Source organism: Camelus dromedarius, chromosome 12 (genome assembly GCF_036321535.1).
Source record: "Camelus dromedarius isolate mCamDro1 chromosome 12, mCamDro1.pat, whole genome shotgun sequence".
NCBI classification, from domain to species: domain Eukaryota; kingdom Metazoa; phylum Chordata; class Mammalia; order Artiodactyla; family Camelidae; genus Camelus; species Camelus dromedarius.
The window spans coordinates 70,439,330-70,467,291 of record NC_087447.1 but is presented as its reverse complement, the minus strand read 5'-3'; the positions used below and the strand labels follow the sequence as shown (position 1 = coordinate 70,467,291).

Below are 27,962 nucleotides of genomic sequence, written 5' to 3'. Positions count from 1 at the left end.
GGATTAGTCCTTCTGTTACATCCAGTCCTCCTCCAGAAGCTGTTTAGGGGCCCACAGTGAATCACTGCATTAGCCTAAACTCAGGTGTGGCCCCAGGGGCCCACATGAATAATAAAGATGCTTGGGTCACTTGGGAAATTCTCAGGGTTTAAAAGTTCCCTCTTAGGAACCCAGGACAAAGATCAGACAAATTCTGTATTATACAACATACAGAAAATAGAATAAGAATTGAAACTATTTTAAGTCACCAAAAACTAAGGCCAAAAAATTATGACTTTTATGATGGACAAACAACTGGAAAATGTCATCTGAATTTAAAATAAATAGTCATTAAACACCATTAGAATCTTTTAATTTGGTTTTCACTCACTTGTTCGTTCATTCATCAGTGTTTATTGAGTACCTCTTACGCTAATCATTGAAGACATTCTGTCACACTGTCAATGTAAAAAAATATATATATTTGTACAGCTGACCCTTGAACAATGTGAGGTTTAAGGTGCCAATACCCCACACAGTCAAAAACCCCACATATCACTTTTGACTCCCCCCAAAACATGACCACTAATAGCCTACTGTTGGCCAGAAGCCTCACTGTTAACATCAATAGTGGATTAACACATATTTTGTATCTTATATATATTATATGCTGTATTCTGCAAGAAAATAAGCTAGAAAAAAAAGTTACGAAAATCATAAGGAAGAGAAAATACGTTTACAGTACGTACATGTATTTGTTTAAAAATCTGCATTAAAGTGGACCCACGCAGTTCAAACCCATGCTGCTCAAGGGTCAGCTGTATTACATGGAAAAGAGGAAGGACGAAGGATTTGAAATGATTTGTGCGTATTTTAATTTCAACGTGAGTAAACCTAAGTTCTGAGATAACTAAGTTTGCTTGTCAAAAATAACGTTAAGAGAGCTCCCAAAGTGCAAACCATGAGGCATCACGTCTCGATTTGTGAAGATTTGGGGGAGGGAGGGGGTAACGGAAGAAATGTGTAAGTTGTTTCTTTAACCACGAGGCTGCCATTTGGCCTCCCGTTTTTAAACAAAATCAAGAAGTGCTTTGCAATGCGATGTGTTTTAAACTGTTCTTTTTTTGCTTTCCTGTAATTGGAGCAACATACTAATTTAAACAAGTTGTGACTACTAACAGAGAGCAATCACCTCACAGACTTGTACCGAAGAGATGAGACCATCCCGGTGACAGGACACGGCCACGTGCAGAGTCCCCGCTTCCCAAACAGCTACCCCAGGAACCTGCTTCTGACCTGGCGGCTGCACTCCCAGGAGAAAACGCGCATACAGCTAGCCTTCGACAATCAGTTCGGATTAGAAGAAGCGGAAAATGATATCTGTAGGTAAGTGGGGGGAAAAGAAAATCCATTTTAGGGTAAAATTTCAAGGTGAAAAAATGATGGCTTTAAAACATCACTTGTCTTTTGGGCCCTTTGGACCTACCCGAGGTATGCAAGTTCTTTTTTAAAAAGCTTTTATGTCAGTCCTAAGAGACAAAATAAATTGGAGCGCAGCCCACTTCTGCAGAGGGCCTGGTTAGCTGGCGTGACTCGACAGAAACTCACTCCCACCACTGACAGATCCAGGCTTCGTGACTCCCAGAGAAGGAGGGAATCTGGGGCCCCACATCTTGCAGGCCTAGAGCAGCCTTTGTGAGCCGGCCCAGGTATCCAGTATCCCAGTGAGACCGGAGGGAGGAGGGCAGGGCAGAGCCATTCAAGGAATGACACAGCAGTGAACACCCAGACGGCAGGAGATTCAACTCCCGGTAGACCCCGAGGCCCAAGATGGCAGGAGACTTGACTTCCAGCAGACCTTGAGCTTCCTTATAGGCTCAGTGGAATATATTGACATGATAAATGGCGCCCCCACAGGTGCCATGGCAGTTCCTAGGCTGACCGTAAGAGCTTCAAAAGTGGGCGCGGCCCAGTTCCTGGGCCTCCCAGCTCCTTCCCCGCAGTAGTGGGAATAATCCTCCCACTTGTCAGCAAAGGAAGTCACCAAGCCCATAAAAGCTGACAACCCTCACACCTCGTGGCCGCTCTCCCTTCTGAGTGAGACAGACCGCGCTCTGTCTACGGAGTGTGTGTCTGCTTTTACTTTAAACTGAGCACCCAGCCCCGCACCTCGTGGCCTTTCTCAAGACAGCCTGCACTCTTGTCTATGGAGTATGTATCTCTCTGAATAAACGTACCTTCACTCAACTGTGGCTCACTCTTGAATTCTTTCCTGTTTGAAACCAAGGACCCACAGTTGGTGGGGCACCTCCCAAGGCCTCAACTGAGACCTGGGACACGGCCATCCTCTCGCCGCACATTTTTTTCTGCATCACCAGGTCACCCCCGGCCATCTCGCATGGCTCTGGTGCCGGCCTGCCGTGGGGTTAAGGAGTGTATCCCCCGCTGGGCTCCAGAACCTGACCCAGGCTGTTGTAACTGACACACAGTGGTGATGATGACGAGGACCCTGTCAGGGCCTTAACCTGAAATCAGAGTTTTAAGGCTTAAAATGTGCGTTAAGAAGGAAGAGAAAGCAACTTCCCAAGGTCTGTGTGCTCCTCAAAGCCCTGTTTCCTGTAGTTTCTGGTCAATAAAAGATAAAAGCTGTACCTGATCATCTTCCTTCTTAACATACTTAACAGAGGAAGCCCTGGCTGTTGCTCTTTGAGTTGCCTGCTCACAGCATCTTATCCACTTAATTAGCGTGTGTGAGATGGGGGAGGGTTTTTTTCCCTTTCTGTGCTTTTTGCTGCATGTGCTTGTTCTGCATTGCCAATGAGCCACTACGGAACAGCTAAATCCTTTCAGCAGGTTGATTTTACTCTGAATAATAAAAAGAGGGGGCCTCAAGTTTGGCTGTCCTCTGTCGCATGTTTATTATGCTGACAGCCTTTATTAGGTTGCTTCCTTTTCATGAATTGCAGCAGTGACTATCACTTTGCGGGACCATTGAGGGTAATGTATGCCAGAAAGGGGAGACGGACACGCTGGAAGAACCAGCTAATATTTACAGGGAGAATAATCTTGGGCAGATCTTGTGTCTTTTCAACCTTGAAAGGGAGAACTAATTTTCTGTGCTGCAGGAAACAAAACAGATTGTGGAAACACAAGATTGTTCAAGGTGATGTCACAGAAGGGATGCAGTGATCAGGCTGTTGATCTGGTCATGGCCCTTTGGCATCTTGGCCTTGAAAGTAGGAGCAGAAATTAGGAACGGTTTCTCTTCCAGACTCTTCATCAAACGCTCAAAATTTATGGAGGGAGTTAGAGGCATAGGAAGAGGAAAAGGGAAGAGGAAAGTGTTACAAGAAAATGTGCGGTGAGAGGAGGGCCATGTCCAAGGTCTCAGTTGAGTCTCTGGGAGGCGCCCTGCCAAGCGTGGGTCCTTGGCTTCGCGCAGGAAAGAGTTCAAGAGCGAGCCACAGTTGAATGAAGATACATTTATTGAGAGAGATACATACTTCTGGAGCGCAAGCTGTCTCGAGTGAGGCCACGAGGTGCGGGGTTGGGTGCTTAGTTGAAAGTAAAAGTAGATACACACTACATAGACAGAGTGCGGTCCGCCTCACTCAGAAGGAAGAGCGGCCACGAGGCACGGTGTTGCTAGTTTTTGTGGGCTTGGTAACTTCCTATGCTAACAAATGGGAGGATTATTCCAACAACTTTGGGGAAGGGGCTGGGATTCCCAGGACCTGGGCCATCACTCATCCTTTGACCTTCTGTGGTCAGCCTTGAAATTGTCCTGGCACCTGTGGGAGGACCATTTAGCATCCTATTGCATTCCAGTGAGCCTATATTGAAGCTCAAGGTCTACTGGGAGTTGAATCTTCCACCATCTGGGTGCTAACTGCTGTATCATTCTTTTAACGGTTATGCCCTGTCCCCTTCCCTCCTGTCTCAAAGGGAAAGCGGCAGATCAGAGACCTGCCTCAGGACTGTCCCTAAAAACCAAAATGGTGCTCTTCTGACTTCAGACCCAGAGTAAAAATTACACTGATGTTGTGATTTTTTAAAAATAGAAGTGACCTCTTGTGTTACTAAGTTTCTAGTATACTCAAACTCTGTGCAGTAAATATGATTCACACATATTGTATATAAAATGAAATGCTGTTGATTTCCGACCATCAGTTCCAACGTCTCCTTGATGTTTACATTGTAATATTTTATTGCTTGAATAATGATTCTTTCTTAGTGCTTTCCGCTTTCCAAGCACCATATATTAAGAAATTAATTTACACAGCACCCAAGAGATAGTCAGCTGGTAAAATTGTAGAACCCTTCTTATTTGCTCATTAGAAAACTGAGGTAAAGGACATAACAGGACCTCACAAATCACTGTCAGTGAAATTCAGTCCTAGTTTCATTATGCTCCCCGCCTCCTTAGATCACCCTACCTGATCCACTAAGAGCTCTGAGGTGCATGGGTAAAACCAGTAAAGCCATATTGGATTTTCTTCATATTCAGACATGATGTTTCTCATGCTGATTCCATTTGGCAGTCGTGACAGGGACAGTATAAAATGGATGTGAGGATGTTGGCCCTGTTCACCCTGATTGCTCGCCCTGAATGCTCATCATTTGTATTGTGGCTTCCGCATCTGCGGCCATGTCGGGGGAGGTAGTTCGGAGGAGGGAGACACTGATGCCCAGAACAGGCAGGCAGATAGTTCAGCTCTCGAGTGGAATGTTCTAAGATCTGAGTGTCTGGAAATAGAATAAGTGATCCCCAGAAGATGCCAGCTCTGTCACTGAAGATGTAATGCTATGTGAAAAAAAAATGGAATGAGGTGAGGGACCTCGAGGATCAGACTGCTTTATGGAATATGGAAAAAGTCTCTCCCTCTCCTGTCTTCTTCAGACTTGGGATTCTGTGTTTCTCTAAACCAATGCCAGTGGTGAACCCATGGTCCTAAGCTCACTCACACACAGCCCAGGTATTTCCAATATTGGTTAGCGCACGTCCCTCCTCAAAGTCACGTGCTTTCCATTATGATAAATGTCTTATTTTATGATACAGTCCTTCCAAAAGACAGTTTCCAAAAAAGAGAAAATAGTTGTGTATTTTCTTTTATCATTTATTCTCTGTAATGAGGGTGCTGATTTTATCTGCTGTGTGGATGCAGATCACTTCCTTTCTTAATGAAACACTGGATGTGGTAAATTAATTCAAAGTAGGAATTTGTTTGAAAAACTTGATAGAGTAAATATTTGGGTATATAATTAGAGCTCCAACTCCTAAAATGTAACAATAGATTACAGCTGTTAGTTTTTTCCAGGAAAATCTTACAAGCTAGATGATCAGAAAGTAGCATTTTGATTTTTGATGATTTAGGAAGAGTTATGGATAAATAAATATGTGGGTTTTCTCAGAATAGACTGAATTTGAGAAACTTAATCCAAAAATTAGGTTTTCTTCTAAAATGTCGGTAGGTTATAATTTTCATTTCAGATGGTAGGTAGGTCATGAGAAATCACAGATGTTAGTCTTAATTTCTCGATGAAAGTGTGAATTTCAAAGTCTATTTGAATCAAAATTAATTTATGACACATTGGTACCAGGTATGATTTTGTGGAAGTTGAAGACATATCTGAAACCAGTACCGTTATTAGAGGACGATGGTGTGGACACAAGGAAGTCCCTCCACGGATAACGTCGCGAACAAACCAAATTAAAATAACGTTCAAGTCTGATGACTACTTTGTGGCTAAACCTGGATTCAAGATTTATTATTCTTTTGTGGTAAGTGTCTTAACCACCCTTTGATTAAAAGCAGACTCTGGTTTCATGAAGTGTATTTTCTATGATTAAATTCAGTGGTGTGGGAGTGAATGAACTGTATTAATTGTCTGTGGTAAAGCTTTGTCCCTAATTTTGGCCAACATGTTAAAGTCTTCTTTAGTAAGGATTGATATTTTCAATCTATTAAGTCAACCTCTGGGCCCATGCATTTTGAAAGAAAGCATAGTAGCTAGAAAAAGTAAAATGGTTTACAGTAAAGCATATACCATATTACATTTGATCCAACCGAAGCCAAATGTACAGCCAAGCAGAAGGTATGTGGGAGTGGAACCTCTCTGGTTTGAAAAACTATCTGATTCAAATCACAGAAGAGTCCTGATGATTTTAGTTTAAATTATGACCCCCATTTGGGAAGGTCTATGTTATGATCATAGCACCTCAAGGTTAGCAAGCTTCTTAAAGACTGGAAGGTACAATTCGGGACCCAAGAGTTGATTTTTGTTTTCTGTACCCATGCTTATTTGTGGCCTCACCTCTACTTAAACATCTCAGCAGCCATTTCCAATTTTAAATTGTTCTGACTGTTAGAAAAAAATCAACCACATATCGAGACATAATCTACCTTGTAGTTAAGTCTTGCTGTTGGCTCATACGTGGGTCTTCTTTACTCAGTCGTTCATCGTTAATAAGACAGTATAAAGTTCCTGCTAATGGTCAGACACTCTGATAGGTATAGTAGGTACAAAGATGGGCAAGAAGGCAGGGTTCTTGACCCTCCTGGAGCTGAGGGTCTGGTGGAAATGATCAACAGTGACAACTGAGAATGGTGAGTAATAAGGCAGAAGTACTGGGTGTTGTAGATCGAGCCCAGGGAGCTACTGGGGTAACTTTGCCTATACGTTACCTTAAATGTCACTGAATCCTTCAACTGTTCATAACATATTGCCTTTCGCTCTCCTGGCAACATTTTTAACTCTCTGTCAGTTTACTGCTGTCCGTTTTCAAAGTGTGGATGTCCAAATAGAACACGGTGCTATAAATGGGGTCAATTTGTGGGGCTTTTTCCTCTTATGCATTCAATTTAGAGTAGGAAAATGTTGTTTAATCTAATGTGTGTTTTTTTTTCTTTATGGTGAGTCATTAACCATGAGTTCTACATCAGAATACATATAAATGAAAAATAGCGCGCAGTGATACTGGTTCCAGTTTTAATTTGAAAATACTCCGTCAAGCATGATATACATTATTGCAAACTCATGCAGTGCTGCTCAGCACGAAAATGAAAGTGTGAACCTTTGGTTTCTACCTTTCTTTGCCATTCGTTATGTTCAGTGAGGCATCTGTCCTCCGTTGCGCGTGCACAAAGCAGCTGAGCGTTGTGGAATGGTTATATGTTGGACTAGCTCAGTGAAGGATTCGTTTTTGTCCCCTTAACATATCAAGGGCTGTTAGGGCTAATGTATATGCTCTTTGTGAAGCTTTGGTTATGACTTAAGTGAATGATCCAGTTAGAAACACCTGAACTCTTAACACAGCATCTTTAAGGCAAAAGAATGCCTTTTGGGTAGAAGAAGCCGTGCAGATATGGATTTAGGGAAGGATGACTATTTCTGTTCGAGGGGTTTCGGGTTACAGTGCAGGCTGAGCCCTCATTTCCAAGCTGATGTGAGGTTGAAGAGTGGGTTGCCTCTGTGGTTTGGATGTAAACTGGCATCTCTCCACTCACTCACTTATTCACCTCCACCAATACATTCAACTGTGTTTTTTAGAAATGATGACAGTTAATAACGTTTTTGTTATACCAGCCTCTTGGTCTGCATTCACTGCAAATAGCTCCAGCCTCTCTTTCCAGCTCCATATACGCTTCTGGCACTAAATATGTTCAATCAGGGCCAGAGTGCTTTGGTGGCTAAATTCCAAGAGGAGGAATGAGCTTGACCTTCAGGTGTGTGTGGAGTCTACATCGGTGTGGCTTTTTGATAGAACTCTTCCATTTGCTTCTTGTTCAGCAGGGATGGACAGTCATTTATGCTTGACCAGTGTTTGAGGAAGATCAGTTTACTCACGTTTCAATGTTTCTAGGAGAGACTTTAAAGCAGAGTTTATACACGCAAATGCTACAGAGGTCAGAGTTAAAACTAAAAGTGGGCCAGGTATAAAATTAGAGGGAGGCAGGGGATTGAAAATGGCAGGCCCCAGTGTTTGTAAGTCAAATCATTATGCTCTACACCTTAAACTTACACAGTGCTGCATGCCCATCATATCTCATTAAACTGGAAAAAGATGGCAAACCTTCTCTAAGTGTTTTTAAATAATGGTTTTTTAAATGATACGCAAGCCCGTGAAACCTCTAGGGTGTGGAGGCAGCTGTTTTGCAGTCTCTCCTCTAAGGACTGGTAACTGCTGGGGAAATGTGAGCTCACAGTTGTTCCCGAACAATCAAAGTGCTCTTGGAAAATGGCACGTAGCTCTTTGGAAAGCTCAAGACCACCTCCCTTCTCATATCTAACTTTCCACGTCTCAGTTTCCCATCCAGCATCTCTCTTCTTCCTCCCTCATTGACTCTCCAGTTGGACAAGGACTTCCCGAGTCTGTAAGTGATATGTGCCCAGGACAACAGGAGCCCACTGCACTGGAATCAAATCCACGTGGTCCATGCTTAGAGCATTTTTGGAATACCACGTCTAGTGTACACTCTTAGTCAATTACTTCAACAAGGTGTGGGATGATGATCATGATCATGATAAATACATTATGAAATAATAATAAAAAAATAATGGCATCTGATCCTTTGGGTTATTGTGAAGATTAAATCCTATGGGGAAAAGTATGTGAAGTGTTTAATGCAGCACCTGGCATATTGTAAATAATCAGTCTGCTGCTCTTAAGTTATGCATTGCATGAAGACTGGTTGTAAGAAAAATAAAGAATTTAGAGCTGCAACGTCTTAGAGATCCAGTGCCTGGCCAGCCTCTTATTTTACGAGTGAGGCAATAGACACAGGTTGGGTAATTTTATCAGTGAAACAGTGAGCACAGGTTATGAGTTCTTCCTGGGTCACAGAGCTCACACATTTGTCTTACCCACAAGATATGAGAGCTGTGGACCTTTGGACCTGTCTAAAATTTTGTGTAAAATGTCGGGGGGCCCCCCAGATCTTATCTAGGATGACCCCTAGATGCAGTTCAGAGCTCCACACATACTGCCTCTGTGTTCTCTCTGACTGGGGATGGTTTCTTCCTGGTTGGCTAGTCCCTTCTAACATAAGCAATGTTTGAAATAGTGTTTTATTACTGTCATTAATTTTCCTCATGAAACCCGTGTGCTAATCACATGAGCAGACGACTCCCCACATGCTGAGTAAACACGTCCCCAGCTTTAGGAGGGATGCTGTTTAATGGCACTTGGACAGTGCAGTATCCTGTTTACCTAGACTTGAGTTATGTGGACATGCTACAAGTAAACTCTTATCCTTGCAAACCAGAAAGATGCAATGATTGTGCCTCTTTTTTATACGTTATATAACTTTCATTCTGTAACTGTGCTTTTTGATGTACTGATATTTTGGTAGGTAAAGAAAATGAAAAAACAAGGAAGGAAAAAGCTATTCAACTGTATTAGAAAGTAGCTTTCATATTAAAGATATGCATAAAACAGAGCAGTATTTCTTTCTTAAAAAGCTGTGAAGAAGTGAACCTCACTAAAAAAAATACCTCTACCTAACGTTCACTCACAAATTCAATAGATATCTCTGAAAACTGACTGTGGATAAAAAGAAGAAAATGATGTTCCTGTGAGGGAGAAAGGCATGTAATTATAAAACACTCTGAATGGCACTGATGAAATGTATATGGGATATTCTGGGCACACAAGGAAAAGGAACACTCAACCTTGTGAAGATGGGGTTTGCTGGTGTAGGGAAAGAAAAGAAAGTATTTTTTTCCTCTATCCTCCTAGAGTTTCTCTGTGTTAGACCCTGCAGATGAGACTGACAAAAGACAGATTAACAAGAGAAAAACAAGCAGAATATTATTAACATACACATACCACACACATGGGAGCACTTCGCGATGCGTAACTCAGAGTGGTGGGTAGAACTTGGGCTTATATAATATATTTTTATTGAAGTATAATCAGGTTATGATGTTGTGTCAATTTTTGGTGTGCAGCATAATAGTTCAATCATACATATACATACATGTATTCATTTTCATGTTCTTTTTCATTATAGGTGACTACATGATATTGAATATAGTTCCCTGTGCTGTACAGGAGAAACTTATCGTTTATCTATTCTATATACAGTAGTCAGTATATGCAAATCTCAAGCCCTCAATTTATCCCTCCTCACCCCCTAAATCCCCTGGTAAACATAAGTTTGTTTCCTATGTCTGTGAGTCTGTTTCTGTTTTGTAAATAAGTTCATTTGTCTTTTTTTTTTAGATTCCATATATTAATGATATCATATGGTATTTTTCTTTCTTTTTCTGACTTACTTCACTTAAAATGACAGTCTTCAGGTCCATCCATGTTGCTGCAAGTGGCATTATTTTATTATTTTTTATGGCTGAGTAGTATTCCATTGTATAAATATACCACAACTTCTTTATCCAGTCATCTGTTGATGGACATTTAGGCTGTTTCCATGTCTTGGCTATTGTATATAGTGCTCCTATGAATATTGGGGTGCATGTGTCTTTTCAAATTGAAGTTCCGTCTGGATATATGCCCAGGAGTGGGATTGCCGGAAGGAATAGTAACTTTTTAGAGACAAAGGAGAGGACTTTTAAATTTCTAGGGAAGCAAATTTGGGGGAGATAAATACATAGGAGGACTCATGGAAGTTAAGGACTTGTGAGTCAAGTTTGTTACGTAGATTCTTCTGCTGCCTCCCTAGGCTGATGAGGGTGTAAAGTCGCCTCTGGTGATTAATTTTTAAACTTCCTGGTAGAGAGGGGAGAAAAGACAACCTTTACAAATGTATGTGCTTCTAGGCAGGTAGGTAGAGGACAGGGAGCTTTTCCCGCCTCTACTTTTTCTCAGTTGCCTTCTGCTCAAAATAATTCTTATGCCAGAGTGGTGTATCTTAGGGTGACATTTTCAACTACCCTTCACTGGACTGAGTTGGGGGGAAGAGCACCCTGAAAGGAAGATGCTAACAAATTCAAGAAAAGCAAGGCATTTTGGATTATTCCGATGAGTTAATTCAAAGTATTGCAGGTTGAAGGTGCAAACTACTTACTATCCATTCTGTATTCCTGAAGTAGAAAAGAGATATAAAGAAACAAAAGATCATCAAAATAGCAGCTGTATTAATGATGGTCCATGAAATGCCAAAGCTCGGGATTTTCTTGCAAAACTGGAATACAGAAATTCGCTGGGACCCAACACACCAGTCTTCGGATGCAAATTCGGAACCAAGGATTTGTTCGAGGGGTCTACGGGTACACTTACACAACGTTTCCCACTGCATGGGAGGTCACAGGTCTGGTCACAGATCATCACAAACAGGCAGGAGGGCCATTGAGGATGGCCAGCTTCATGCCCAGCTATGCTTAGCAGAGGGACCCCCGGGAGCAGAGATCTGAGACCCTTCCCAGTGGTCGGTGTCAGAAGCAGGCAACCCAAGAGAGAAATGGGGAAAGACAGTGGGGATGAGGATGGGAGGGAAGATGGAAGAAGTGATGGAGGAAAGAAGTCCAGGAAGGAAGGAATCAAAAGCATCTGCTGATGGCTCCCCGTCTGTGGGCGGAGGCAGAAATATGGAGAGAAGGGCACCCCCCGCAAGTGGAGCAGGCAGAGGTTTTCGTGCCCCTGAAGGGTCTAAGCCCACAGTAACTTTTACGCTTTTTTCAATCAGTCATGTTTGGTAACGGCCCTTGGGAACTCAGTGCTGCCCCCCTCTGGTTCTGAGGAGAGCAGTGTGACACACTTCGTCTATAAAAGGATCAGCCATTCTGACTGGGAACTTGAAGACCCCTGGAACTTTGGGGAGACTCCACTCTCTTGAAGGAATGAGTAATCAATCATACAGACAGGACTCATCCAGCCCGGAAAATAACATTCTCTGATGTTCCCTTTGTCAGTGGGAATGTGACAGATTAAGGCTGACCTCCATTCAACATTGTTTCTTTCACCTGGGAGAAAATTGAGCTCTGTATTCAAAGTGACTCTTCCTTGATTTTGCAATTGAAAATCCAGAGCCAAACATGAAGAGAAAATGGAAAAAGAAGATTGAAAAGGCATGGGATAAAGAGGGAGACATGAATAACTAATCACGTAGTCGTTGCTTCTAGGCTGGGTCCTGCTAATAATTTCCTAATTGGTGTCCCCAACTCCTGCCTCCCTACCTTCAGTCTTTGTGGCACATGGTTCCCAGCTCAGATGGAGCTGGAGTCAAATAATTCTCCAGCTGAAAACTTGTGTAATTTCCCAGTTTCCCCTGGAGTAATGTCCAGCCTCACTCTGATGCTGAGAGCCTTCCATGTTCGGATCTCAGCGTAACATGCTGGCTTCCGTCCCCCCTCCCTCTCTCCATATTATTCAGTCCAGGGAAACAGCAGTTTTCCCTGATGGCCCAGCTACCTTATGGTTTTCCGCCTTTCATGTCTGACAGTTAACTTTCCTACATATATTTCTTCAAGAATCCAAGCCCACTTCTATCTGTCAAAGACATATATCATATCAAAGACACTGCTTGTCCTCAACTCCCCGACCACACATCCTCTTTCCCTTTGTCAAGCATCCACAGTGCTGTTGTTTATCAATATTCTGGTTTTTCTTCCCTTTTTTTAATGGAAGTATAGTCAGTTACAGTGTGTCAGTTTCTGGTGTACAGCATAATGTCCCAGTCACACATATACATTCATTTTCATATTCTAACATTTTGGGTTTTCAAAGAAAAAGTACACAGATCCCAGCTACTTTTGAAGTACATAGAAAAGTAAACAAGAAAAGAAAAAACTTACTCATTGCTCCCATCCCTCAAATTCAACCACTAGGAGTATTTTGGACCTTACTTTCCAGTCTTTTTTTAACCCACAGAAACCAATGTACTTATCTCACTGTCTCCATTAGAGTGAAAGCTCCTTGAGGGTCAGGAGTGCCGTATTCCTCCAGGTCTATCACAGGGCATTGTACCAAGTAGGACTTGACAGTTTGAGCTGAACCAGAAGTGCTCACTGAGTACCTGTGATGTGTGATGCACCTGCTAGTTTGGAGTAAAAGCAATCCCTGATGAGGGGTAAAGGGACCGTTGACTACGTTTTTCCAGGCTTAGGACCTGAAAGACTTGTTCCCTCCCCCTGTAATGTTGCGGTCATACTGACATGCCAGTAGACCTCAGCTGCTGCCGTCTAGGGCTCACCTGGGGCTGAAGGGGATGGGGGTGAGGATGGACCAGTGGGGGCCATTGTAGGGGTCAGACGTCAGGGGAACTGTGGAGTGGAGCCAGGCATCCTGATTCTAAAGCCTGCCTTTACTACATTTTAACCTCAAGCGTTGCCAGTAGATGTAACCAGTTTCCAGAAAGAATTCAGAGAGATGCAGAGGTTAAGAAAGTAAAGTGGAGATTTATTAAGGGATGGGTAGTCCACTCTCAGGGGAGAGCGGGCAGGCCCAGGTGAGCGGCTGCCCTGAGTTTCTTTGGCAAGTTGGTTACATTGAGTGTAGAAATGAATGGGCGGAATATTCACTGGGGAGGGAAGGGTTTGGGGTCATAGTCCCTGATTTTCACTCCAGCTCCACCTTCCCGAAGGGAGGAGGGATTTTTGTCCTTATTTAGTCTGGATCAGAAGTGTCATGGCCTCGGTGCATGATGGGCACTTCTGATCTGCGAGGCTCATTTTATTGAAACAAGGGCATAATGAGCAAAAGGTTACATTCGGATACTGGAAATTCCTGCCTTTTCCCACCTTTCTTTGTCGGTCTCCAGGCCACTTGTCACCCCAAAATGTGTGACCACTTATCAACCCAGAGGTTCCTGCTTTCCTTTCTCTGCCCAGGGACCCCTGGTGCTTACATGATGTGTGGTTTCCTGCATTTGGCCTGTGCCCCTCCTTTCTGCCCAATTCCTGCCATTTGGCCTGCGTCCCTCTTTCTCTGCTCACATCTAGTTATCTGCTTTCTCGAACACGTGGAGCAAATAATTGCATCAGTAACAGCCTGACTTCAGCAGTTTAGCATCAGAGTGTGCAATAGTGACATCACAACAGACATGATTCGGGTCCCCTGGTGATGTAGCCGCTGAGCGGCCCTTCCTCACGAAGAATGTCCCAGCCTTGGAAGACTCAGGGCTTTTTAATAACTGTAAAAAGCCCTTTGAAGTCCTGGTGTCTGTCACTCCAGGGGTCTTTGCTGAGCCTCAAGAGCTTTCTTTCCAAGTTTTTAAGATACTCCAGAGCTATTCGTTTGATTTTTTTTTTTTTTTTGAGGTTTTCCTTACAGGATAGAGGATAGATGAGTCAGAAACACTCAAATATAAATCTTTGTATTATCTGCGAGATCTTGGTCACAGCACAGTCCAAGCTGCCATTTCTTCATTTGGAAAATGGGAAGGATCCACCTGCATCATAATGCTGCTTGAGGATTACCTTGAAAATATATGAGCTTAATAAGCATTCTCTGTACAGTGGATGGAACTGTTATTATTACTGTTAACATCTAAATGCCTCTGGAGAATTAGAATCTAATTAGGTATGCCCGAGGTCCTGTGAGAGATTCTGTGTCTCCGTTCACCTGGGCTGCTGTAACACAGTACTATGGCCCACGTAACTTAAAAACAACAGAAATTTCCTTTTCCCAGTTTTGGAGGCTGGGGAGTCCATGTTCAAGGCACCAGCAGACTCAGTGTCTGCTGAGAGCCTGCTTCCTGGCTTGTAGACAGACAGCCTTTTTGCTCCAACCTCACATTGCAAACGGGGTTAGGGGGCTTTTCGGAGCTCTCTGAGGCCTCTTTTGTAAGAGCAGTAATCCCACTCATGAGATTTCCACCCTCATGACCTGATCACCTTCCAAAGGCCCCCACCTCCTAAAACCATCACATTGAGGGTTAGGCAACATACTCATTTCGGGGAGAACACAGCAGCCAGTCTACGGCATGCCTGAGCCAGATGGACACTGGGGAGATGTGTGGACTAAGAGTAAGGGCAGGCCTCGGAGCAGTTACGCAGTGTGATTCGATCCCCAGCTAAACCCACCCCTTGAGGCAGATTTGGGAGGACAGAAAGCCAAAAAACCTTAATAGCTCTCTTCTGCTATGTCATTAGATGCATACACTCTTCATCCCTTTTGAACTGCCCATAAAAATATCTTGAACTCTCCCTTCACTATGAACAGTCTGATTTTAGTGCCATATTTGGATTTGAAAAGTTCCTTGACGTCACTCCTGTGGGAACATACTCATTCCTCATCTTATTCTACAAAACCCTGTGCAAAGAACCCCTAAAATATTCTTTGGGCTCAAACATAAGCCAGGTCTCTGAAGTGTACAGTTTTCCAAGGCCACAAGTACTCCATGTGATCTTCTGGCATTTATTTTTCCTAAAATGCTAAAACCAGCTATTTTTACAGGGAGAAAAAGACACTAAACCTTCCAGTATTTTCCTCACTATGATAAATAGCTCTGCAACCGACAAAGAAAAAATATGAATTTAAAATAGAAACTAATTTAGCCATGGAAAATAACCTAAGTACGGAAAGGGTGCTTTTTCTAATTGTTAAAAAATATAAAATATGAATATAAAAGTTTAACCAAGCAATCAATCATTTCTGAAGGGAAATCAGAAAAGGCGGAACTCTGAGTTAAAATTTCAGACCAGTACAATTAGACTAAACAGCTGTAAGAGATCTCTTTTCTTCTGTGTCTTTTGTAACAGCTTCCTTTGTGTAACAAAAATACATAGTGTCATTATCAATTGAACGTTCTTATCAATATGAAAATAAAATGGTTATTGCTGAGGCCAGCTGTGGGCAGAATTGCCAAATAGATATAATTTTGCATGTTCCCAGTTTCCTTTTGGAACCATCTAAAACCCTAACCCACCCCACCTCACCCCACCTCTGCCTACACGTTCTTTCCTCAGAAATCGTAACAACCAGCAGATCTTCCGTATAGATCAGGCTTCAATTAATTCTCTAATTAATTTGGCCACTCATTCATTGTACATATATTTTTGTGGCTCTCCATCTCTGTGTCAAGTTCCAAGCTAGGTCCTGAGGATGTGAATAAGATGGGGAGCTTGCCCTCAAGACAGTAAAGTTAAGCAGGCGTGATGTGATAAGCAGTAACAGAAACACACACTGAAAGGCTGCAGGACGGGAGAAGAGGGAAGTAATCGGTCTGAGGGAAAGAGAAGGTGGTCAGGAAGTGATTCACAGAGGAAGACCCGGCTGACCCAAGGAAGAGGTGGGGAACCATTCAGTCCAAAATGAGTCACTGACTGATAGCAGCTTAAAGCCCTACCCATCCCCAGTGATTTGTATTTAAAAGTGATAAATCCTAAAACTAAAAGGAAAACAATTAGCCAAAGGCATTTCAGACTTAAACCGTAGCCTATAATTTAGACAGCATGAAGCATCACATTCCCAAGAAAATGATTCTTAATCAAGTGTTTGCATTAGAACTATCTAAGGCTTACTTTTTAAAAAGATAGGTGCCCAGAATTCACCCCAGATTTACTGAATCAGAATCTCAGGGAAAGGGACCACAAAGCTATTTTTTAAAGCTCCTGGTTCTAATGTGCTGCCCTGTTAAAATCTGTTTCCTTTGAAGAATTCTTTTTTTTTTAAGTTTGCATCCTTTTTTATTGAAGATACATATAGTCAGTTACAGTGTTGTGTCCATTTCTGGTGTGCAGCATAATACTTCAGTCATACATAAAAATACATACATTCCTTTTCATATTCTTTTCCATTGTAGGTCACTACAAGGTATTGAATAAAGTTCCCTGTGCTACACAGTAGGACCTTGTTGTTTATTTTATATATAGTAGGTAGTATCTGCAAATTTCAAACTCCCCATTTATCCCAAATTATTAAGAAAGTAAAAATTCTTAATTTATAAGCAGAGCCCCAGAATTCATACTGTTCACTGACGATACCATCTCCAAGTTCTTATTTGCTGCCCCACTTCAGTAGCACTGCGTTTCCCACAGCTATTTTTTTAATTTCATTTTATTGAGTTACAGTCGGTTTACAATGTTGTGTCAATTTCCAGTGTAGAACACAGTTTTTCAGTTATACATAAACATACATATATTCATTGTCGACTACTTTTTCACTGTGAGCTACAAGATCTTGTATACATTTCCCTGTGCTATACAGTATAATCTTGTTTATCTATTGTATGTATGTCTGTCCCTTCCCATCCCCTTCCCCGATGGCAACCACAAGTTTGTATTCTATGTCTATGAGTCTGTTTCTGTTTTGCATTTATGTTCATTTGTCTTTTTCTTTTCTTTCTTTTTTTTTTTTTTTTTTTAAGATTCCACATATGAGTGATCTCATATGGTATTTTTCTTTCTCTTTCTGGCTTACTTCACTTAGAATGACATTCTCCAGGGACATCCATGTTGCTGCAAATGGCATTATGTTGTCATTTTTAGGGCTGAATCGTATTCCATTGTATAAATATACCATATCTTCTTTACCCAGTCATCTGTCGATGGACATTTAGGCTGTTTCCATGTCTTGGCTACTGTAAATAGTGCTGCTATGAACATTGGGGTGCAGGTGTCTTTTTGAAGTAAGGTTCTCTCTGGATATATGCCCTGGAGTGGGATTACTGGGTCATACAGTACAATAAACCTCCTAGAAGAAAACATAGGCAAAACATTATCTCACATACATCTCAAAAATGTTCTCCTAGGGCAGTCTACCCAAGCAATAGAAATAAAAGCAAGAATAAGAAAATGGGACCTAATTAAACTTATAAGCTTTTGCACAGCAAAGGAAACCATAAACAAAACAAAATGACAACCTACAGAATGGGAGGAAATTTTTGCAAAAGATGAAACTGACAAAGGCTTGATCTCCAGAATATATAAGCAGCTCACATGACTTAATGAGAAAAAAACAAAACAACCCAATCCAAAAACTGGTAGAAGACCTAAACAGCAATTCTCCAAGACATACAAATGATCAATAGGCACATGAAAAAGTGCTCAGTATCGCTAATTATCAGAGAAATGCAAATCAAAACTACAATGAGGTATCACCTCACACCAGTCAGAATGGCCATCATTCAAAAGTCCACAAATGACAAATGCTGGAGAGGCTGTGGAGAAAGGGGAACCCTCCTACACTGCTGGTGGGAATGCAGTTTGGTGCAGCCACTGTGGAAAACAGTATGGAGATTCCTCAAATAAACCTAATTACCCCCCCCCAAAAAATGAATTTAAAAAATGTGCTGACACAGAGAAAATACACCTAACAGTATGCCTGTTTGCTCAGCTGCTAACAGTGAGAAGGACACCGTTTATGATGAGGGTACCAGTTGCACTTGCAGTGTTGCATCTCCCCATCCTCCTCTGCACTGTGGAGTGCCTTGACTTTGTTTTCAGAGCACTTCCTGTGCAGTCATCAGCCTTCTTTCCCCTGTTCTAATAACTCCATAATTTCTGCCTTAATATCTATAAACTCAGCTTCTCAGCACATTTCAGTTTGAATGACTACTGCCTCACTTTATTAATGGGATGGGTGGTCTTAGCAACCAACCATATTTTTAAAGGATAATCAGCATCTCTCTACACAATCCTTTTGGGTATGCTAAGACCCAGTTTCCAACAGAGTGGAGCGGTTCCCCTAAACCAACAAACAATTCTTGGGCACCAGCAGGGTATCTAAGAATTCGACTCAGTTCTGATACTATCTACCTAGAGATAGCATCAGATTCCACAGGTTAAGGGCTCAGTCACACAAGACCGTCCACCCATCCCCCGCCCCAAGCTTCAGCGTGTTCACCAGTGCTTCTGACAGACTGGCTATAAATCAGAAGTTCCCATGACGTCCTCCTCAGGTTTGATTCATTCATTTGAGTGGCCCACAACTCAGAGAAACATTTTACTTACCAGATCACGAGTTTATTATAAAAGAGCATAACTCAGGAATAGCCAGGTGGAAGATGTGCAGAAAGCAAGGTATATGGGAAGGGGGCCAGAGCTTCCATGCCCTCTTCTAATGCAACACTCTCCCTACGTCTCCACATATTCACCTGCCCTTTTGAGCTTTTTTGGAGGCTTCATTACAGAGTCATTCTTGATTAAATCATTGGCCATTACCAGTGGATTCAGCCTCCAACCCTTTTCCCTCCCTGGTGGTTAGGGAGTAAAACGGAAAGTTCCAACCCTTTGATCCCCTGGTTGAGTCTCCTAGTGACCAGCCACCATCCTTAGATGTGGTGGGAAAGTCACCTCATTAAGATAACAGAAGACACCTTTATCACTGTCAACACTTAGGAAATTCCAAGAGCTTGGGCAGCTGTGAGCCAGGAACTGTGGACGAAGACCAAATAAATATGAGAACTGCATTTTGGTCATCTGAATGACCACTTGTGTATTTCTTATAAATCACAGTATCACAATAATATGTCCCACTATCCTCAAATACGTAGTAAGGGATAATTGGCCCTCCTAGTCCTGCCCTGATTTTATAGGTGAAGAAGGACTAAGGTTCATTTCTAGACACAGCTGATGTATCTGAATGAAAATGTCATCAAAATAGAACAAAATATTACATACATTGATTCATTTATGTACGCTCATATACTGTAACTACCAAGAAGGATTTGAAGTGGCTGATTTGAGAAATAATTATGGATAACCTGCTGTGTGCCTGGCACTGTGGGGGATTCAGGGGACCTAGCCCCGTTTTTGAAGAAGAAAAACAATACTGACAGTATTATCAGTTAGGATGGAACAGGGGTTTTGAAAGAAGCACAGGAAAGTGCTGTCTGGTCACTGTCTGGGGTGACAGTCCACTCTGTTGTTGGAGGTGTCAGTGAGCAGAGGGGAGCACTGCTTCACAGAACCCTGATCTCCCACCATTTTTAGTCCCCATGCTGTCCTGGTGTAGTTTGGGCTGTAGGGGAAAAAAAAAAAAACACTGGGCATGAGGGTGCATGCATTGTTATTTCTCTTTCCATTTGGAAAAGTGCCAAGATCTTTCCTTATTAATGAGCAACTAACTCCCTTTTTACCTCCCTAAGTCCTAATAGCTCTCTCTATGAGCCCTCTTTTTCTGTTGGTCTGGACGGAGGTACCATAAGCTTTTCCCTGGGCAATACCCAAGAATCTCTTTCCTCGTCTCTCTGCCTAGAGGATTATCATTGAACCTCTCTTCCCCACAGCAGCCAAGCGATCTTTCTAAGGTTCAAACCCAAGCAAATCTACCGTTCCTCTTTTTGAAGCCCTGCAGTGGCTCCCCATCATCTGTGGTAAAACCCAAACCCTAGCATGGTGACAAGCATGCGTTGTGGTTTGTCTCTGCCTCCTGAGCTTTATCCTTTTCCCTGGCTCACGTCTCACCCTCTCTCCAGCCACACTGAGCATAACAGAACTTTAGAAATAGTTGAGGCATGTTCACAGTCTCTGCAAGTTAATTGAGCTTCCTTTGCTTAGAGGAGGCCCCGTAACGACTCTGGAATTTGCAGACTGCTGCTTACTCAGTGTAAGATCATCAGCAAAGCTTTCAGCTCTACAAGCCTGAGTTTTCTCATAGTTAAAGTGCAAATAGTGACTTGCAGAGTCCTTGTCAAGACCAGAGATAATATGTCCTCGTGGAGAGGCTGGCACATAGTAGGTATGCAGGGTTATCACCTACTTCTGATCTTTCAAATCTCCTTTCCATGCATCACCTCTTTTTTTTTTTTTTTTTTGGTGGGGGGAGGTAATTAGATTTATTTATTATTTATTTATTTATTCTTAGAGGAGGTACTGGGGATTGAACCCAGGACCTCGTGCATGCTAAGCACATGCCCTACCACTTGAGCTACACCCTCCCCGCAAAGCATCACCTCTTACATTGGGCCTCCGCTCACTCCCCAGTTAGAAGTGGGAGTGTAATTGGCCCTCCCAGTCCTGCCCTGGTTTTACAGGTGAAGAAGGACTTTGTACACCACCCCTGTATTCTCTTACTCTGCATCTGTAACAGTTCATGACAGTTACTAATTTACATGTTAGTCTAACCCTGAAATTTCATGAAGGCAAGGGTCTTGTCGATTTCCGTGGCAGAGTTCCTTGCACATAGTTGACACTCAACAATATATATATTGGTCAAATGAATGAGTTCTTGTTGCCAGACTTTTCTACAAGTTTCTTTTGACATTGGCCAGTTCATTGACGCTCAACAGACAAAAAACTAGGAGCAATCTTTAGAATCCTCCCTTCAGCATCCCTGGGTTGCAGCTGCGAACACCGTAGTCCATGAAATGGAAGTGCACCCACCTTTATCCTGCTAGACAGTGGACCTCGCCTGTAAGTGTGTATGTATTAGCATGTATTCATCTTTGCAGCATCTCACTCCACTTCCCATCACTGGCTTGTAAAATTAGATGTGAGCTTATCAGCAGCACATTCTCAGCAAGAGGGTACAGGGTGTCTCTTCTCAGGGGTGCTGGGCGTCAGCTTGTTTATACTTAGTTTTGAGTTTTCGCAAAACTGAGTTTCACGGTCTCATTCTCTGATGCCATGTGACCGGGATATCGACTGCTGATGTTCTTGGTAGCCAATCCCAGTCCAGTCTTCTTGCAACTAACCACCTTGTCCTTAGCACCTTGAAAGTGTACAAAAGGAGGAATGAAAAGGTGAGTGAGTCGAGTGTCTCCTCCTGTCCTTTGCCACCTTGCTCTAGCACTGGTTCTCAGCCAGGGGGGGGGGGGTTGGTCTTTCCTCCCCACCACCCCGAGATAGTGGACGACATCGAGAAACATTTTTGGTTGCCACAATGCGGGTGGAGATGCAGAATCTGCTGTCAGCTAGTTGGTAAAGACCAGGAATGCTGGTCAGTATTCTACAGTGTAGAGACCACTGCTCTCCTCAGCCCCAACAAGGGGTTTTCCAGAGTGTCAATAGCACTGAGCTTGTAAACATTTTACTGCCCAAAGTTACCCTTAAGCTTTCCCAGAGTGTTTTGGAGACGGGAGTTTGAAGAGACATGGAAACAGCAGTGGGTCTTTTAGGATTTCAACAAGATGATGGAAAGCAGCAGGGTTATGTAATGGAACAGAAAGCTGAGGGAAATGTGCACAAACCACGACCTCCTGTCACCATTTCTCCACTTCTGTGAGACTCTCTCAAGCTTCTCGTGTGAGAATGCTTTATGCTGTATGTTCATGCTGTGAGGATCCCCAAAGTGGGCAGTCTGAAACTGGTATAATTAACAGAGCACCTCGAGGTGTGGTAACTGTTACAACTAAAGTGTTCTTTGCTGCTGTAATAATTGTGGAGTATGAAATGGCTTTACAGTGGGAGAATTCCTTAATAGCTTTAAATGGATCTGACATATGAGATGGAATATTAACACCAAGATAATATCCTAGGTCCCTATCTCTTTGGCAGTTGTTTTAAATTTACAGTAAATTCTTACCTAGCCAAGTGTTTTTTATTGTGAGATATGTTGCGTAACTGAGAGTCATTTAAATGATTAAACAGCTATTTTCAATGTACAAAAAGCAGCAAATATTCCTTCTCTTTATATCCACTACCTTTAATCCATTCCTCATCAGTGAAAGACCCATGAGCAAAAGAACTGGGGTTCAATAAAATATGGAAAAGTTACATCTTTAATTTATGAATGGCTAAAAAAGAAGACTTCTAATATGGGATTTACAGCCATAAATAGAATACAAAAATTCCTTTTCAAAGGATGCAAACTTTCAACAGCTACAAATTTAGGATTAGATGGATACATTTTGAGATGCATTATAAAATGGATTAACATTCTAGCTTTTTGTTGCTTTTTGCTCAGAGCACTTTCTTTATAAAGAGTTCAGGATGTCAACGATAAATGTAATTTTCATGAAATATGGCCCAGGTAACCCAACATATTTACAAACTAAAGACCTTTTAGGAAAATAAAACCAAAAGGATATTGAAGCAATAAACATAAAACTAGAGCTGTGATATGAATATTTTCACAATAGAAGACATATGCTCAGTGAAAAACATGTGACACTCTTAAACGCAGAAATGGAAGGCTGTCACGGGTCATTTATTAACTTCTCCAGCACGGCGGTGGGGTAGATTTTTTTTCCAAAGATATATCTTTGAATACTTTGTCCACTCTGGTGTGAAATGACTTACAGGATGGTTTCTCTGCTACTTCGATTGTGAGGCCATTTCACAATTTAATGGGTTATCATCACTACTGGGAAAACTTTGTAGGACGCAGAGGCCACATTTTCTGTTACTCAGTTTCATGCCTTGACTTCCGGTTATCACCCTCAGGGAACATTGTCAACAGTTCTTTCCCTGCCTGGTGATGCATTTTAGATTCCTGGATAATTGTATCATACCCCTGTCACTCTCCAAAGTGTTTTACATGTCGTGTACATCCAGTACTTAATTCCTCTGTCGATACATTTAGTTTTTATCACCTTGTCTCGTAAGTCATTTTTCTCAGCCTGTTCATCAATCAGCTCTTCTCTAAATCTCCACAAGTTTGTCAACATCTTATATTAAAGTGTTCGCAAAATGATGTGGTAATCTGATTGCATTGTCCCAATGCACTGCTCACATCAGCAGCTGACTCCTAGTTTCAGCTGGAGCCCTCCTGTATCTTGGCACCTTTGCAGTATTTTAACAGTTCCCTCCATACTTTTGGTTTGTTTTGTTTCAATCACTTGTTAGATTGTATAGAACTTTCCCCTTTGAAATTTCAGGTAGCAAAGGAGTCATAACAACTTTTTTAAATTAAAACTCATTTACTTTCTACTACATATGATACAATGTAACAGCCACTTTGCATCAATTGTTAACATTTGGAGAAATAATTTCACTAATTTCTATTCTTTCAACTCAGAGGTGGTCTATATCTAATGTAATAGCAGCTTTTCCAAATAAACAGGATCTGAAATGTGCTGCAGTCTGCCCTTACAGACGCCCTGTACATGTATGTTACGCAAGTCATTGAAGTTACTGAGGGACCTTTATCAGGTAAATAACTTAATCTCTCTGAAATGTATAGTGTGTGTAATTAGCTCAGCCATCTTTTCTGTTTTTGTTTTTTTTACCAAATACATTAGGCCTGATCATCTATGCTGGGAAAAATATTTTCTTTTAAATGTCTTAAGTTTTTTTTTTAAATATAAATGTTTCCCGTCTTATAAGACGGTCTTTCCTTTTCACAGCATTCAGGTTTAGAGTTCTCCAGTTCCAGAATTAACCTTATTATGAAAACCACAGTTGCTGTTTTGTCTGAGTATTTTATTGCCATCAGAATCTGTATTTTTCATCTTAAACCAAATATAGGTCATGAATAAATTTTAAAAGACTTTGGCTCTGTTAGCAGAGTTGAATCTATTAGAATTTTTGCAATATCTTGAATTTTAATACTAAAAGTCCCTGAAGGGGTAGCTCTGATATCAAAGGACAGAAATATAGAGAAAAATTTTTTTTCACGATAGCCTTAAAATAATTGAATTAGTCACCTGCTATACCTCACCTGTGGAGAATTCATGCTAAGGACCATACCTCAATAGTTTACCCAAGAAGAAAAGCACTTTTGTAGATAAAACTAAATGCCATTTGCTGTCTCACTGCCAAAAAGGTGGCTTTATAGAACAGTTAGTTATCACACATTTAGAAATGTGTAAGAATAGAAATGATCGTTAACCCATAAGCTAACCTTTAATTTTAAGCCAGCTTTATGAATAAAGATAGCTTAAAAATGTGTTGGCCTGGTGGGGAGGCTACAGCTCAGTGGTAGAGCACACGCTTAGCATGCATGAGTGCCTGGGTTCAATCCTCAGTACCTCCATTAAAATAAATAAAAGTAAATAAATAGACCTAATTATTCCCCCCCAACACACACACAAAACAACAACAACAAATGTTTAAATACTAAAAATAGTAATAATAAATGTTTAAATAAATGAGTTGGCCACCTGAAAATATGGTCTTTAAGCTTACTAATTAAATTCCCAGCCGATAAATAATGGATCCTCATTAAGAATCTGAGAAAGACAAGTGTCACATTGTGCCCCAGGATCCCAGTCATTCTTAAGTCTTTATCGACAGCCTCATGTGTCCCAGGCACCATACTGGCTGCTGTGGAAGCATGAGAATCAAGATCAAGTATAAAATTGTACAAGTCTTTGTATACCCTGGAAACACAGAGGCTGGAGCATCTACAATAGAACTAATGGTGCTTCTCAAAGGAAAGGATTTAATTTGTGTTCTCACTGATGAGGTGGAGTTAGCTAAATGGGAAAGTGTCGGGAGAATTGTCCCAGCGAAGGGAACAGCCCCTTCAAACTTGAGAGGACTGATGAAGCATGAAATAATTCTGAAAGCTTGGGGAAGTATGAGTGACTGGCTAGAAAATATGTTGGAGAAGAAGACGGAAGCCAGATCGTGCAAGGTTTTGATGTACTCATCAAAGGACGGCAAGCTGTTCCAAACCTCTGATGCATTTGGGGCTTGGAAGTTACATAGACAGTGAACCACTTTTTGTTTTGAAGACCAATATGGCAGGCTGATGGCGGGCAGATCACAGCTGGGCAGGAGTGGAGAAAGCCTACTTAGGGAGGCTATCATAGTACTCCAGAAGAGAGATGATAAGCTCTCAAATTAAAGCATAGAGTAGAAGACGTGGTTTTGAAGGATTAAGAACTCTGATGGCTTTGGTGACTAACTGGGGAGTATTTTAGCATGATTCCTAAGTGTGTGATGTACATAGTTAGGTGAAGATGGTTGTGTTTTTCTAAGAAAGGAAACACAGGCAGATGAGCAGGTTTTGTGGGAAAACTGATGAGTGCCATCTTGGACATGTTGAGGTGAGATTACGGGACATCCAGTGGGAGGTCCCCAGAGGGAATTTAGCAAAATGATCTGATTCTCAGCAGTGATTTCTTGGCTTGGGTTATGGAGCCCGGCATCATTCATGTATATATTGTTAAGGCCAGGAAATTCAGTGATTTTATTCAAGTGCCAAGACTCAAGTATCAGAATCCTGGGAAACACTGACATTTAGGAAGACATTAAAAGAAGAAGGGATGAGGGGCAAGATAGGGGAGTAAGAGATACAAAAAATACTGTGTATAAATAACAAGGATATATTGCATAGCACAGGAAGATAAAGCTATTATTTTGTAATAACTTTAAATGGAGTGTAATCTATAAAAATACTGAATTACTATGCTGTTCCCCTAAAGCAACTATACTTCAGTAAAAGAAAAGAGAATCTAGAGAAGAAATGGATTGAGACATCAAAGAACAACACCAGAGCATAATGCAACAAAACTCAAGGGAAGACAGGATGGTGGAGGGAGGCATCACCAATGTTCAAGGCAAGAACAAGGTCTAGGAAAGCAGAGGCTGGAAAGGGTACTTTGGCTTGGAAATTCAGAAGCTATGAAAAATATTAATAAGAGTCTTTTCTTCAGAGCGATGGGGCAAGAACCAGGCATGAGATGAAGAGTGAATCAAATTTGCAGCAAACAAGTATAAACTACTATTTCAAGAAGCTTAAGTGGAAAGGGCCACAGATTTAAAGAAATGACACCGAGAGAGGTTAGATGAAGGAAATAACTCTTCAATGATAAAGATACTCAAACATTTGTTATAGGTTACACAGGACAAGGAAAGGGTCAAGATACAGGGGAAAGTAGGCACCACAGTATGGTGGATTTATCATTTCTCTCTAGCAGAAATCTGGATGGCAGGGTCCAGATACTGAAGAATGATTGGACCGCTCTAGGGTAGGGCTTTTGCCCAATGGATGCCAGAGGGAGTATTCATAAGAGAGGACTTGAAGTGATGGATTGTCAGGTCTCTAAGGCCAATAAAAGGCTGAGAACTTGGGGGAACATGGAGGTACTAAATGTCTGGAGGGCTCAGTGAGTGAAGAGAGACAGAGAACAGCAAAGACACGGAGGGCATGGCCACAGAGTGCACTGTGCATTTCAGATAAAGAAGGAGTCACTGTAGTGATGGTATGGAAGAAAGGACATTAGAGTTGAGAGAGTCAAGGGTATTCTCTGTGCTCTCTGCATGGACACCGACATTATCCAGGATGACGGTAAGGAGGTGGAGAGAAATACCGGAACACGGGTGCTTTGGCCTTTAGTAAATATGAGGCAGTGATCAGGACTTTAACAGAAACAGCAATAGGTAGAGAGAACTCAAGGAATAATAGGGGAGTGGCCTGTGTTTCAGAGGAGGTGACTATAAGTTTACTTGTTATGCCTGCCACATCTTTAAAAGAATTGATAAGAAGCTGCTCATGTTGATTGCCTCTCAGTGGCATCCCTTTTATAGCTGTTAAATGTAGGGTCATATTGATGCAGGAAAAATGGATGTGGGGCATGAGCAGGACTGTGTCCCAGGTCTCGGTTGAGCCCCTGGATGTGCCCCAAGTGTGGGTCCTTGGCTTCGCACAGGAAAGAATTCAAGAGTGAGCCACAGTTGAGTAAAGGTAGATTTATTTAGAGACATACATACTGCATAGAATGTAGGCTGTTTCCGAAGGCAGGAGAAAGGCCATGAGGTGTTGAGGGGGTGGGTGCTCAGGTTAGAGTAAAAGTAGGTACACACTCCATAGACAGAGTGTGGGCCATCTCCGAAGAGGAGAGTCCAAAAAAAGGCAGCCATGAGGCACCATGTTGCCAGTTTTTATGGGCTCCGTAACTTCGTATGCTAACAAGTGGGAGGACCATCCCAACTACCCTGGGGAAGGGGCTAGGATTCCCAGGAATTGGACCACCACCCACTCTTTGATCTTTCATGGTTAGCTTTGGAGCTGTCCTGGCGCCAGTGGGAGTGTCATTCACCATGCTAATATATGACAATGAGCGTATAATGAAGCTCAAGGTCTACTAGGGGTCAAATCTCCCTCCATCTTGATCCTCAAGGCCTACTGGGGGTTGAATCTTCCACCACTCTGATGTTAACTGCTGCCATTCCTTGAATGGCTGTGCCCTGCCCCCTTCCATCCTGACTCAATACGAATGTATCGTATTAAAAACACCAGTCATCTGGGGGTGCCA

The 27,962-nt window shown here is 42.0% G+C and overlaps 1 protein-coding gene across 2 annotated transcripts in view; it reads left to right on the top strand.

The window, feature by feature from the left end:
• PDGFD (platelet derived growth factor D) overlaps window positions 1-27,962 on the top strand; it is a 222,971-nt gene that overhangs the window by 148,675 nt on the left and 46,334 nt on the right. Inside the window, exons 2-3 of one of the 2 annotated variants that reach the window (XM_064492855.1) lie at window positions 1,179-1,365; window positions 5,581-5,761. In XM_064492855.1, the coding sequence (XP_064348925.1) occupies window positions 1,179-1,365; window positions 5,581-5,761 (368 nt within the window). Of the gene's footprint in view, window positions 1-1,160; window positions 1,366-5,580; window positions 5,762-27,962 lie in introns of both variants that reach the window. The other variant, XM_064492854.1, reaches the window with a different exon arrangement.